Below are 14,726 nucleotides of genomic sequence, written 5' to 3'. Positions count from 1 at the left end.
TAAAAAAAATCTATAATGTCCCTTGGACAAATTATGAAATAATATTATCTCTGAGTGACTTGGCTCGTAGGTGGGTCAACCCAATTTATGCTAACATGGTCGATATCTTTGTTTTGGTCCCTGTTATCACAGTTCATTTTAGAGACATTACCTCCTTAACGCTATGAACACAACAGAAGAAACACAAGTTCACAACACTCCACTGCTATAACCCTGATATACAGTAAGCCTCTCCTCCCTTCTTATTTCCCAGTCATGTCCAGCTGCTGCTTGTCCACCATTTCTGAGACTGTGTTCTGTCGGCAGCTAGTGAGTCTGGGCGCCTCACCCTCGGAGTGCGCGCTACAGCTGTTGCCCTCGCTTAAGGGAAGTGCAGGGGTCGTGTCTCCCCCTACGTGCCTCTGGCAGCACCCCAGCCTCTCACTCAGGCCCCCCAACAGCCGCATCAATGCCACCCTCAGCTCCCGGCAGCGCAGGGCATACAGCAGTGGGTTGACGGCTGAGTTGACCAGGCACATGGTGCTGCAGAAAGCAAAGGCCCTCTGCTGGGCGTGTGTGAGCTGCACCGAGACGTCTACCAGCATGAAGGAGAGGGTTGGCAGCCAGCAGCCCACCATGATGAGCAGAATCAGGCCCAGGGTACGTGCCAAACGGATGTCCATCCGCATGCGGGCCTGACCACCGATAGGCGCCCCCTGGAGGCCCGTCATGGAGGCCTCATGCCGATTGGCCCTCCACAGGATCAGGGCGTAGGCGCCCAGGATGAGTGACAGCAGCACCAGGATGAAGACGACCCAGCAGGCCAGGTAGCGGTGGTCGATGTATGGGAAGAGGAGCGAGCAGGGCGGGCTGAGCCCTGTGGGGCACCTCCAGCCCATCAGAGGGAGGAAAGAGATGAGGATGGTGGCGCTCCACAGGGCCAGGAGAGCCAACAGGGCCCTGCGGCGCGTCAACACCACTTTATATCTAGACGCCTGATGTATACACAGATAGCGGTCCAGAGCAGTCAGCAGAAGACTACCCACCGAGCCGGTGAAAGCCATCGTCACACCACCCAGCTTGAAGAGGAAGGCGATGGGGCCGTCAAGGCGGTGGAATAGGTGGAAGTCCAGGAAGCTTGTGGTGAAGAAGCAGCTGGCAAAGACGTCGGCCAGGGCCAGGCTGCCGATGAAGAGGTAGGAGGGGCGCTGGCGCAGGGCGGCGGTGGTGGCGATCACACCCAGGACCAACGCATTCTCCAGGAAAGTGAAGGGTCCGGCCAGGAAACAAATGGAGCCGATGGCTCTCTTCTCCACCTCGATCAGGACCATATAGCACTTCAGCTCCTCACAGGACTGGTTGACTGTTGACACAGGAATACAATTCAGACATCAGTGATTGGCATTTGTTGCATGGCAGCCAATGTGAACTCACATTACCAATCATCATCATCATAATATTTAATGTGTCTCTATTACAAAGTTATTCTATTTAAAATATGATGAGACATAATATTCTAATATACATACCCAGAGGTGATGTTGTGGTGGTGCTGCCATTGTCTTTGGACATCATGGCTCCTACAGGCTCCTTCCATCCATCCATCTCTTATAGGTAAGGGGTTAGCTCTGAGATCTATTTAGAGGTGCAGAGGGGAAATGTATGGACATTGTTCTCATACTGTATGTACCCAGAGAAATTCAGATGGGTCAGAAGTCATCAAACAGTATCAAATGTGACCACTGGATGGAGACATTATCTCAGTTTAAACAGAACTTCCTGAATGGTGCATCTCAAATTGTACTTCCTTGACTTTTCACATTCACGTTCCTCGCTTTCTTCTCAAAATGCATCGGAGGAGAAGGTCCAAGGGGAGGAACCTCTGACTCTTTCCTCCAATGCGTTGTGAGAAGAAGTTGCCTCCTAATTGCCTCCTTCCTGAATACTTGCAGGGTCTCTTCATGGTGAAAATGTGCTAATAATTGGCTTGTGAATGTGTTAATTCAAAACCAATTATTGTCCTATTTTTTATTATCTTTTATATTTTTTTCTCTGCTGTAAATAGATAGAGTATTGTTTTGAGGTGATGAAACATGTCCCTGTGTTCAAATATATTCCTATTAGCAGAAAATGAAATCCACCAAAAACAAGCTTCAGACATTCTGTGGAAACATAACCATTTAAACACGGGGACCTATTTTATCACCTCAAAACAATACTCTGTCTATTTACAGCAGAGAAAAAAATCTATCCCTTCAAGCCCACCGCAAGAGGCACGGTAAAAACAAACATATCATCAATAGACATAAAAGCTACCTCTAGATATCTGTCAGGGCGTGTGTAGGTGTGGTGTAGGAAATCAGATGCAGGACGCAGACGGTAGGTTCCAAAAGCTGTATTCCGACCCAAACACAGGCAACAGGGCAACAAAGCCCAACAGCTAAACTACGCCAAAGGCGTGTAGGCAAAATGCGCACAAACAGGTGCGACAAAAATAGTAGTGCACGAAACAAGTGCAAATGAGCTCCAGCGCAGTGGAGAGAAATATGCTCAACCGAGCAAACACAACACTGACGAAAACAATCACACACAACACAAGACAAACACAACGAGACACTTATAGGATACTAATCACGTAAAACAGAAACAGGTGTGACACAAACAGACAAAAGCAAACGAACATGAAAACATAAATCGGTGGCAGCTAGAATTCCGGAGACGACGAACGCCGAAGCCTGCCCGAACAAGGGAGAGAGGCAGCCTCGGCCGAAACCGTGACAGTACCCCCCCCTTGACGCGCGGCTCCAGACGCGCGCCGACTCCGGCCTTGGGGACGACCCGGAGGCCGCGGCGCAGGGTGCGTCGGATACCCCCGATGGAATTCCGTCAGGAGCGACGGGTCCAAGATGTCTCTCCTCGGCACCCAGCACCGCTCCTCCGGACCGTACCCCTCCCACTCCACTAGATACTGAAGACCCCCTCTCCGACGTCTAGAATCCAAGATGGATCTCACGGTGTACGCCGGTGCCCCCTCGATGTCCAACGGGGGCGGGGGGGTCTCCAAGATCTCATGTTCTTGGAGCGGGCCTGCTACCACCGGCCTGAGAAGGGACACATGGAACGAGGGGTTAATACATTTATACTCCACTGGCAACTGTAATCTATAACAAACCTCGTTCAACCTTCTCAGGACTTTAAATGGCCCTACAAACCGCCGACCCAGTTTCCGACAGGGCAGGCGGAGGGGCAGGTTTCTGGCAGAGAGCCAGACTCGATCTCCAGGTGCGTACACAGGCCCCTCACTGCGGTGTAGGTCGGCGCTCGTCTTCTGTCGACGTATGGCACGCTGCAGATGGACGTGTGCAGCGTTCCACGTCTCCTCCGAGCGCCGCACCCACTCATCCACAGCGGGGGCCTCGATCCGGCTCTCATGCCATGGTGCCAGAACCGGCTGGTACCCTAAAACACACTGAAAAGGGGTTAGTTGGGTGGAGGAGTGGCGAAGAGAGTTCTGTGCCATCTCAGCCCAGGGCACATATCTCGCCCACTCCTCCGGCCGGTCCCGGCAGTATGTTCTGAGAAACCTGCCCACATCCTGGTTTACGCGTTCCACCTGCCCATTACTCTCCGGGTGGTAACCCGAGGTGAGACTCACCGAGACCCCCAACCGCTCCATAAAAGCTCTCCAGACTCTGGAGGTGAATTGGGGACCCCGGTCAGCCACAATGTCCTCGGGCACCCCGTAGTGCCGGAACACATGAGTGAATAGTGCTTCGGCGGTTTGTAGGGCAGTAGGAAGACCCGGCATGGGGAGCAAACGACAGGCCTTAGAGAACCGATCCACAACGACCAGGAGTGTAGTATTCCCTTGAGAGAGGGGAAGGTCAGTTATAAAATCCACCGAGAGGTGGGACCATGGTCGTTGTGGAACGGGCAGGGGTAGTAACTTACCCCTAGGCAGATGTCTAGGCGCCTTACACTGGGCGCACACCGAGCAGGAGGAAACATAAACCCTCACATCCCTGGCCAACGTAGGCCACCAATATTTGGCACTAAGACAGTGCACTGTCCGGCCGATACCCGGATGTCCAGAGGAGGGTGACGTGTGAGCCCAATAGATCAATCGATCCCGACACTCGAGCGGAACATACTTCCGACCCTCCGGGCATTGTGGTGGACTAGGGTCGGTGCGTAATGCCCGCTCGAGCTCAGAATCGAGCTCCCACACCACCGGTGCCACTAGACACGACTCCGGCAGTATGGGAGTGGGCTCCACGGACCTCTCCTCCCCGTCATACCGCCGAGACAGTGCATCTGCCTTACCGTTTTGTGACCCAGGGATGTAGGTGATCTTAAAAGAGAAACGGGTCAAAAACATACTCCATCTAGCCTGTCGAGGGTTCAGCCTCCTCGCTGCCCGGATGTACTCCAGGTTACGGTGGTCCGTCAAAATGAGGAAAGGGTGTTGAGCCCCCTCAAGCCAGTGCCTCCACACCTTAAGGGCTTGGACCACAGCTAACAGCTCCCTGTCCCCTACGTCATAATTTCGCTCCGCCGGGCTGAGCTTCTTGGAATAGAAGGCAACGGGGCGGAGTTTAGGTGGCGCGCCTGACCGTTGGGACAGCACGGCGCCAATACCGGCTTCAGACGCGTCCACCTCTACCTGAAATGGTAAAGAGGGATCCGGATGCGCCAGCACCGGAGCCGAGGTGAACAGGTCCTTCAGCTTCTTAAAAGCCCTGTCCGCCTCGACTGACCACTGCAGACGCACCGGGCCCCCCTTTAAGAGAGACGTGATGGGAGCTGCCACCTGCCCAAAACCCCGGATAAACCTCCGGTAGTAATTCGCAAACCCCAAAAACTGCTGCACCTCTTTCACAGTGGTTGGTGTTTGCCAATTACTCACGGCTGACACTCGGTCTACCTCCATCTTCACCCCTGACGCAGACAACTGATACCCCAAGAAGGAAATCGACTCCTGGAAAAACAGACACTTCTCTGCCTTCACATACAGGTCGTGCTCCACCAGCCTCCGCAACACTCTGCGCACCAGGGCCACATGCTCGACACGGGTAGGTGAGTACACGAGGATGTCATCTATGTACACCACCACTCCCTGTCCCTGCATGTCCCTGAAGATCTCATCCACGAATGATTGGAAAACTGACGGAGCATTCATCAACCCGTATGGCATGACGAGATACTCGTAATGGCCCGAGGTGGTACTAAAGGCTGTTTTCCATTCATCATCCTTCCTGATGCGCACCAAGTTGTACGCGCTCCTGAGATCTAATTTCGTGAAGAAACGCGCCCCATGCAACGACTCAGTCATGGTCGCAATCAGCGGGAGTGGATAACTATACTTCACCGTAATCTGATTGAGACCACGGTAGTCGATGCACGGACGCAACCCCCCATCCTTCTTCTTCACAAAAAAGAAACTCGAGGACGCGGGGGAAGTGGACGGCCGTATGTATCCTTGTCTCAGTGATTCGTCTATGTAAACCTCCATAGCTTTCTTCTCCTCCTGAGACAGAGGATACACATGACTCCGTGGGAGCGCAGCTCCTGCCTGAAGGTCTATCGCACAATCCCCCTGCCTATGGGGTGGCAATCGCGTCGCCCTCGCCTTACTAAACGCGATAGCCAGATCCCCATACTCAGGTGGAATGGGCAATGCGGGCACCTGGTTTGGACTTTCCACCGAGGTAGCCCCTAAGGAAACGCCCAAACATCTACCCACACACTGAGCAGACCACTCCTTCAGAGCCCTCTCCTGCCACGAAATAACGGGGTTATGGGTACTTAACCAGGGCATGCCCAGCACCACCGGATACGCAGGAGAGTCAATCAGAAACAGTTGTATTATCTCCTGATGACTCCCCTGCGCACACATCCTAAGTGGCGCCGTGACCTCCCTGATTAAGCCCGTACCCAACGGACGACTATCTAGGGCGTGAACGGGAAAAGGAACTTCCACAGGGAGAAGGGGAAACCCTAACTCTAAACAAAACTTCTTATCAATGAAATTCCCAGCCGCGCCTGAATCTACCAGCGCCTTACACTGGGAATGAGGTGCCACCTGCGGAAAACACACAGGCATACAAAAATGGGCAACAGTGAGCTCTGGGTGAGTGGGGCGCCTACTCACCTGGAGGGAATCCCCAGTGCGGGACCTGTCGTCATCTCCCCGAGGAGGCCATCCCCAGCACCTAGCCGCGGTGTGTCCTCCCCGACCACAGTTGGTGCAGTGGATGGACCCCCTACTCTGCCGACTCCTCCTACCTCTAGCGCCAGCGCCCCCGAGCTCCATAGGACACGGCTCGGGTGCGCTGGAGGATGGAATGGACGGACCCCCCTCAGGACGTCCGCGGGTAGCCAATAGGTTATCCAACCTAATTGACATGTCGACCAGCTGGTCGAAAGTGAGACTGGCGTCCCGACAGGCCAGCTCCCGACGGACGTCCTCTCTGAGGCTACATCGGTAGAGATCGATGAGGGCCCGATCATTCCACCCTGCATCTGCCGCTAGAGTACGGAATTCGAGTGCGAATTCCTGGGCACTCCTCCTCCCCTGCCTAAGGAAGACCAGACGCTCCCCCGCCGCTTTCCCCTCCGGGGGATGGTCGAACACCGCCCTAAAGCGGCGGGAGAACTCGGTGTAGGTAATGGTCGTGGCGTCGATCCTCCTCCACTCCGCGTTGGCCCACTCCAACGCTTTACCGGCCAGGCAGGAGATTAGGGCGGACACGCTCTCATGCCCTGAAGGTGCCGGATGGACTGTGGCCAGGTACAGCTCGACCTGGAGCAAGAACCCCTGACACCCAGCCGCTGTCCCGTCGTAAGCCCTCGGGAGAGATAGACGGACTCCTCGATGTTCCGGTGCTGGAACGGGCGGGCTGGCCGATGGTGCTGGCTGGGCGGGCGGTGGTGGAGGCGAACCCCAGCCTCGGAGTGTGGAAATAACCTCCTGCAGGGCGTTCCCCATCTGCAGGAGTTGCTCCTGCTGATCCCGAACCTGGGCTTCCAGTCTTGTCTGGGCTGCTTCTGCTCCTGCTGATTCCATGGGTGGTGTGTGATTCTGTCAGGGCGTGTGTAGGTGTGGTGTAGGAAATCAGATGCAGGACGCAGACGGTAGGTTCCAAAAGCTGTATTCCGACCCAAACACAGGCAACAGGGCAACAAAGCCCAACAGCTAAACTACGCCAAAGGCGTGTAGGCAAAATGCGCACAAACAGGTGCGACAAAAATAGTAGTGCACGAAACAAGTGCAAATGAGCTCCAGCGCAGTGGAGAGAAATATGCTCAACCGAGCAAACACAACACTGACGAAAACAATCACACACAACACAAGACAAACACAACGAGACACTTATAGGATACTAATCACGTAAAACAGAAACAGGTGTGACACAAACAGACAAAAGCAAACGAACATGAAAACATAAATCGGTGGCAGCTAGAATTCCGGAGACGACGAACGCCGAAGCCTGCCCGAACAAGGGAGAGAGGCAGCCTCGGCCGAAACCGTGACAATATCTCTAATTTTGACCTTGAGGCTTTCACTTGAAGTGAATAGGGTGGTGACTTTTTATCATTAAAGGAGACAACGATGTGAGTCATAGTAAACCACATGAGGGGGCTTGGTAGAAAGAGCCGTGCATGACCAGCTGTTGATGGAAGTACATTAGGCTAGAAAGACAGTGTTGAGTTGGGCCTCACCAGACCACGGTCATTAAGGTCTAGTACAGTCAGACTGAGCATGGAAGGCATCCTCTCTATGCGCTATAGCAAGGGTCCCCAATTACATTAAGCCGTGGGCCGATTTTCTTCTTGAGCGGATGGTCGGGGGGCCAAAACATAATTATAAATCATTTGTACTCTGCAAATTTGACACAAATATAAGAATTTCAAACCTTGATTACATTGGGATACGATCACATACACTGAGTATACAAAACATTAGGAACCCCTGCTCTTTCCATGAGTTAGACTGAGTGCCATTCAGAGGGTGAATGGGCAAGACAAATTATTTAAGTGCCTTTGAACTGGGTATGGTAGTAGGTACTAGGCGCACCGGTTTGAGTGTGTCAAGAACTGCAACACTGCTGGGTTTTTCACGCTCAACAGTTTCCCGTGTGTATCAAGAATGGCCCCCCAAAGGACATCCAGCCAACTTTACACAACTGTGGGAAGCATTGGAGTCAACATGGGCCAGTATCCCTGTGGAACACTTTTGACACCTTGTAGAGTCCATGCCTCGACGAATTGAGGCTGTTCTGAGGGCAAAAGGGGGTGCAACTCAATATTAGGAAGGTGTTCCTAATGTATTGTACACTCAGTGTATGTCTCTCAATATATGCATGGGAATACTTAGGAACATATTTCCAAAATTAAAATAACTTTGAGCTGATTTCCTAGTGATTTTACAGTACAGCGCTATGAAAAAGTATTTGCCCCCTTTCTAATTTTCTCAACTTTTGCATATTTGTGATACTGAATGTTATCAGATCTTCAACCAAAACCTAATATTAGAACAAGTGAACATAAGTGAACAAATAACACAACAATTACATTTTGATTTCATTTATTTCATAAACAAAGTTATGCAACACCCAATTCCCCTGTGTGAAAAAGTAATTGCCCCCTTACACTCAATAACTGGTTGTGCCACCTTTAGCTGCAATGACTCCAACCAAATGCTTCCTGTAGTTGTTGATCAGTCTCTCACGTCGCTGTGGAGGAATTTTGGCCCACTCTTCCATGCAGAACTGCTTTAACTCAGTGACGTGTGGGTTTTCAAGAATGAACTGCTCGTTGAAAAGTCCTGCCACAACATCTCAATTGGGATTAGGTCTGGACTTTGACTAGGCCATTCCAAAACTTCCAATTTGTTGCTTTTTAGCAATTTTCATGTAGACTTGATTGTGTGTTTTGGATCATTGTCTTGCTGCATGACCCAGCTGCGCTTCAGCTTCAGCTCACAGACGGATGGTCTGACATTCTCCTGTAGAATTCTCTGATACAGAGCAGAATTCATGGTTCCTTCTATTAAGGCAAGTCGTCCAGGTCCTGAGGCAGCATAGCATCCCCAAACCATCACACCACCACCACCATGCTTGACCTTTGGTATGATGTTCTTACTGTGGAATGCAGAGTTTGGTTTTCGCCAGGCATTACTGGAACCATGTCGTCCAAAAAGTTATACTTTTGAATCATCTGTCCATAGAACGTTCTTCCAAGAGTCTTGATGATCATCCAGGTGCTTTTTGGCAAACTTTAGTAAACCTTTTGGACGAGATGGGTCCCATTATGCCTGGCGAAAACCAAACACTGCATTCCACAGTAAGAACATCATACCAAAGGACAAGCATGGTGGTTGTGTGATGGTTTGGGAATGCTTTGCTGCCTCAGGACCTGGATGACTTGCCTTAATAGAAGGAACCATGAATTCTGCTCTGTATCAGAGAATTCTACAGGAGAATGTCAGACCATCCGTCTGTGAGCTGAAGCTGAAGCGCAGCTAGGTCATGCAGCAAGACAATGATCCAAAACACACAATCAAGTCTACATGAAAATTGCTAAAAAGCAACAAATTTGAAGTTTTGAAATGGCCTAGTCAAAGTCCAGACCTAATCCCAATTGAGATGTTGTGGCAGGACTTGAAACGAGCAGTTCATGCTTGAAAACCCACACGTCACTGAGTTAAAGCAGTTCTGCATGGAAGAGTGGGCCAAAATTCCTCCACAGCGACGGGAGAGACTGATCAACAACTACAGGAAGCATTTGGTTGGAGTCATTGCAGCTAAAGGTGGCACAACCAGTTATTGAGTGTAAGGGGGCAATTACTTTTTCACACAGGGGAATTGGGTGTTGCATAACTTTGTTTATGAAGTAAATATGTAATTGTTGTGTTATTTGTTCACTTATGTTCCCTTTATCTAATATTAGGTTTTGGTTGAAGATCTGATAACATTCAGTATCACAAATATGCAAAAGTAGATAAAATTAGAAAGGGGGCAAATACTTTTTCATAGCACTGTATTTTATATCCAATAAATAATAATAATCAGAAATATTTTGGCTCAGAAAACTTGGGGGAGACAAATATCACACAGGTTTAGTTTACTTTACTAATTTCTGATTTGACTTTCCAAATCAGCTGTTTGAAAGGAAATAGCTGATGACTTCCGAAAACAGTGTCACAGAAATGAAAGCATTCTAATAGAACACGTGTCTGCTTGTCAGGTAAGGCAAACCAGAAGATAAAATACAACAAAGAAATCTCAAATTCCCGGTGTACCGGTAGACTATTGTGTCTTGTGTGTATTCAATCACTGTCACTACTTTTTACAGATGAGGAGAGGTAAACCAATTATGGTGTAGACCAGGCTGCTATAGTCCGGCATAGTGGACGAGTCATAATACCCATAAAAACACAGAAATGGTTCCAATGGTTTCTCCACCATTCATTTTTCACATTGTGAATTTGACAAAGAAATCTAATTAATTGTGTGCTTGGTGGAGGCTGACCTTGGCGTGACGTTATGATAGCCACCCCTTACAAAAAAGATTGCCGTTTTGAAACTGCAGTAAATGTGCAGTAACTGCAGTCGACTGTGGTATTTTGGATGCAGTAATTGCAGAATAACTGCAGTGTACTGCAGTTGAACTGCAGTTATACTGCACTCTAACTGCAGTTACACTGCAAAATTACTGCAGTAAAAACATTATTATTTTGGTTGCAGTATTTGCCGCATACTGCAGTTATACTGCATTATAACTGCAGTCTTACTGTACTGCAGTTATATTGCACTCTGACTGCAATCTTTTTTCGTAATGGGCATAATTCTCTCTCAGACAAGGTGAGTTTTATCAATATATTTGCCTCAATTTACTCCAAAAAAATTGCTATGCTAATTATTGATGAAAGTTACCTTGCCCAAGAGAGATTTGCGCAGTTATCAAAACGTCACGCCAGGGTAAGCCTACATGACACAGAGACCTTATATGAAGTAGTTCTAAAATCTCAGATGGAAAAATGAATGGTGAAAAAACGATTGGAACCATTTCCAGGTTTTATACCGTGGTACTCAATAGTTGGCAGGATGAAGTCTGCCCCCTTTTGGAATTAAGAGGAAGCATTCTGAAAAATGACAAGTCATTAGTAAAAAAAAACAACAACAAAAAACTGTGTTGATGCACCTATATTAAACGGTTATAGTGAGAAGTGTGAGATAAACTGATGTGTGGAGATTAGATCAAGTTAATGGATGAAATGTCCATAGCAAAGGGTAGCCAACCATAAATGAGGACCAGGATTCCATGGTGCACTGTTTCTTTTACATAAGAAGTTGAAACATGAACTATTAGGCTATTTAAACAAACTAACAACACGAAGGGGCATTTTCAATCAAAACGGCAAAATAGCATGTTTGAATAAGATAGATAGCCCAGTATTATTGCATTGAACCAACCAGGATAGTCAATTTCAAGGATATTAAAATAAGGATGAACAACTGAAGGGATAAAATAAATGATTGGTCTCCATATACTATAGCCTACACTCTCATCAACTAGTCAATTTGCAACCCCACAACAAAAAACAACAAAATTATATATATGCAGTACCAGTCAATGGTTTGGACACATCTACTCATTCAAGGGTTTTTCTTTATTTTTACTATTTTCTACTTTGTAGAATAATAGTGAAGACATCAACACTATGAAATAACATATATGGAATCATGTAGTAACCAAAACAGTGTTAAATAAATCAAAATATATGTTATATTTTAGATTCTTCAAAGTAGCCACCGTTTGCCTTGATGACAGCTTCACCTGTAATGCTTTTCCAACAGTCTTGAAGGAGTTCCCACATATGCTGAGCACATGTTGGCTGCTTTTCCTTCACTCTGCGGTCCAACTCATCCCAAACCATCTCAATTGGGTTGAGGTCGGGTGATTGTGGAGACCAGGTCAACAGATGCAGTACTCCATCACTCATCTTGGTCAAATAGCCCTTACACAGCCTGGAGGTGTGTTTTGGGTCATTGTCCTGTTGAAAAACAAATGATAGTCCCACTAAGCGCAAACCAGATGGGATGGCGTATCGCTGCAGAATGCTGTGGTAGCCATGCTGGTTGAGTGTGCCTTGAATTCTAAATAAATCACGGACAGTGTCACCAGCAAAGCACCCCCACACCATCACACCTCCTCCTCCACTCTTCACGGTGGGAACCACACATGCGGAGATCATTCGTTCACCTACTCTGTGTCTCACAAAGACACGGCGGTTGGAACCAAAAATCTCCCATTTGGACTCATCAGACCAAATTTCCACCGGTCTAATGTCCATTGTTCGTGTTTCTTGGCCCAAGCAAGTCTCTTCTTATTATTGGCGTCCTTTAGTAGTGGTTTCTTTGCAGCAATTCGACCATGAAGGCCTGATTCACGCAGTCTCCTCTGAACCTGTTGATGTTGAGATGTGTCTGTTACTTGAACTCTGTGAAGCATTTATTTGGGCTGCAATCTGAGGTGCAGTTAACTCTAATGAACTTATTCTCTGCAGCAGAGGTAACTCTGGGTCTTCCTTTCCTGTGGCGGTCCTCATGAGAGCCAGTTTCATCATAGCGCTTGATGTTTTTTGCGACTGCACTTGAAGAACCTTTCAAAGGTCTTGACATTTTCCGTATTGACTGACCTTCATGTCTTAAAGTAATGATGGACTTTCAATTCTCTTTGCTTATTTGAGCTGTTCTTGCCATAATATGGACTTGGTCTTTTACCAAATAAGGCTATCTTCTGTATACCACCCCTACCTTGTCACAACACAACTGATTGGCTCAAACGCATTAAGAAGGAAAGAAATTCCACAAATTAACTTTTAACATGGCACACCTGTTAATTGAAATGCATTCCAGGTGACTACCTCATGAAGCTGGTTGAGAGAATGCCAAGTGTGTGCAAAGCTGTCATCTAGGCTGTCATGAATCCCGCTTCCTGAGTCGGTTTCTGTCTGAGTTGCCTGTTTTCTGTCCTGGAGTCTTTTTTCCTGAGTTTCCTGAACGCACCCTGTCTGGTTGCCGGGCGACGAAGCAAGGCGGGAGATCTCTCCATTACCCGCACCTGCATCTCATCAGCTATCTGCACACCTGGTTCTGATCATCACCTCTCCACTTCATAAGCTCTGACCTGACATCCATTCCCTGCCAGATCGTTAGCCATGAACATTACTCTCCCGGAATATTCACTCCACCTCTGCCTGTTCGTCTGTGGCTTCAGAAACATCATTGGATCTGCCCATTCACTCCCACCAACTCACCTCCACTGCCAGCTCCGTCACCTGGATTCTCCTGCTCCACATTTAAGTCTTTAAATAAATACTCACCTTCATTCTACTCACCTTGTCCTGGTCTGCTTCTGGGTTCCGCTTTAGAGAATCGTGACAGAACGATCCGGCCAAGGATGAACCCAGCGGACCTGGACTCCGTTCGCCATGCCATTACCCATCAAGAGAAGATGTTGGGACAACACAGCACGGCGCTACAGGAGATAGCGTCTTCGGTTTGGAACCTTTCTGCCAGTCTGACGAGTATCCAGGCTCAGCTCAGGTTGCCGGCGGAGAATACACCACCTGTTTCACCCCCCTCGCCTGCTGCTTCTGGAGCTGTTTCCTTCCGTGAGCCCAAGGTTCCGACACCAGAGAAGTACGAAGGGGATTTGGGAAGATGCCGTTCATTTGTCATGCAGTGTGGATTAGTTTTTGACCTGCAGCCCAACTCTTACGCCACAGACAAGGCCAGGATAGCCTTTGTAATTGAACTGCAGCGTGGAAGAGCTCTGGAGTGGGCTTCAGCCTTATGGGAACGACAGGACACCTGCATGGCGTCATACCAAGATTTCACGGCAGAGATGAGGAAGCTTTTTGACCATCCAGTCCGAGGTAAGGACGCAGCTAATCGTCTGTTTTCTCTTCGCCAAGGAGCTCGCAGTGTAGCAGACTTTGTAATTGAATTCAGGACATTGGCTGTGGAGAGTGGGTGGAATGAGGAGTCACTACAAGCGGCTTTTTATCAGGGGTTGTCGGAGCAACTCAAAGATGAACTGATCTCTTATCCTGAGCCGAGTGACCTGGACAGTTTGGTAGCGTTATCTATTCGGGTGGATAACAGAATCCGAGAGAGAAGGAGGGAGAAGCGATGGGGGTCTTCCAATCACTCATCTACTCGGTTACCATTAAAGTCAGGAGATGGACCAGAACGAGCTGATCATTATTCACCACACGAGATTAAAGGAGAGTTCCTGCCTCCAGATCCTGAACCCATGCAAGTGGGGCGGCACGGGTTAACCAAGGAGGAGTGCCAACATAGACGTGAGACCAACAGCTGCCTCTACTGTGGTAACCCGGGGCATTACATCTCCGCTTGTCCCCAGCGCCCGTTAAACTGCCCGGCTCGCTAAGTTTGGGAGGACTTTTAGCGAGCCAGTTTCAGTCTCTCAATAACCCTGTCAGACCCCGTTTTCCTGCAACCCTCATGAACAAGAATCAGATTTTGGAGATTAACGCTTTTATCGATTCAGGTGCCGATGGCAGCTTTATGGATGCCGACTTGGTGGAACAGCTGGGGCTTTCCAAGGAGCAATTACCGGAAGCCATTGAAGCTACCACTCTGAACGGCAGACTTCTGGCACGAATCACTATGAGGACTGAACATGTGAAAATGCTGTTGTCAGGTAATCATTCA

The 14,726-nt window shown here is 48.8% G+C and overlaps 1 protein-coding gene across 1 annotated transcript; it reads right to left on the bottom strand.

Annotated features, from left to right (window-relative positions):
• Positions 1-242: 242 nt before the first annotated feature.
• On the bottom strand, positions 243-1,584 carry LOC311113724 (cannabinoid receptor 2-like; the record flags this gene model as incomplete). The annotated part of the gene is made up of 2 exons (XM_084157031.1): positions 243-1,342; positions 1,509-1,584. 2 exons carry the CDS (start codon positions 1,582-1,584, stop codon positions 243-245), a joined length of 1,176 nt encoding a protein of 391 aa, XP_084013157.1.
• Between the last annotated feature and the right edge of the window lie 13,142 nt (positions 1,585-14,726).

This window comes from Coregonus lavaretus (genome assembly GCF_964263955.1).
Source record: "Coregonus lavaretus genome assembly, chromosome: 3".
Classification (NCBI taxonomy): domain Eukaryota; kingdom Metazoa; phylum Chordata; class Actinopteri; order Salmoniformes; family Salmonidae; genus Coregonus; species Coregonus lavaretus.
This window is presented reverse-complemented; position numbering and strand designations above follow the sequence as displayed.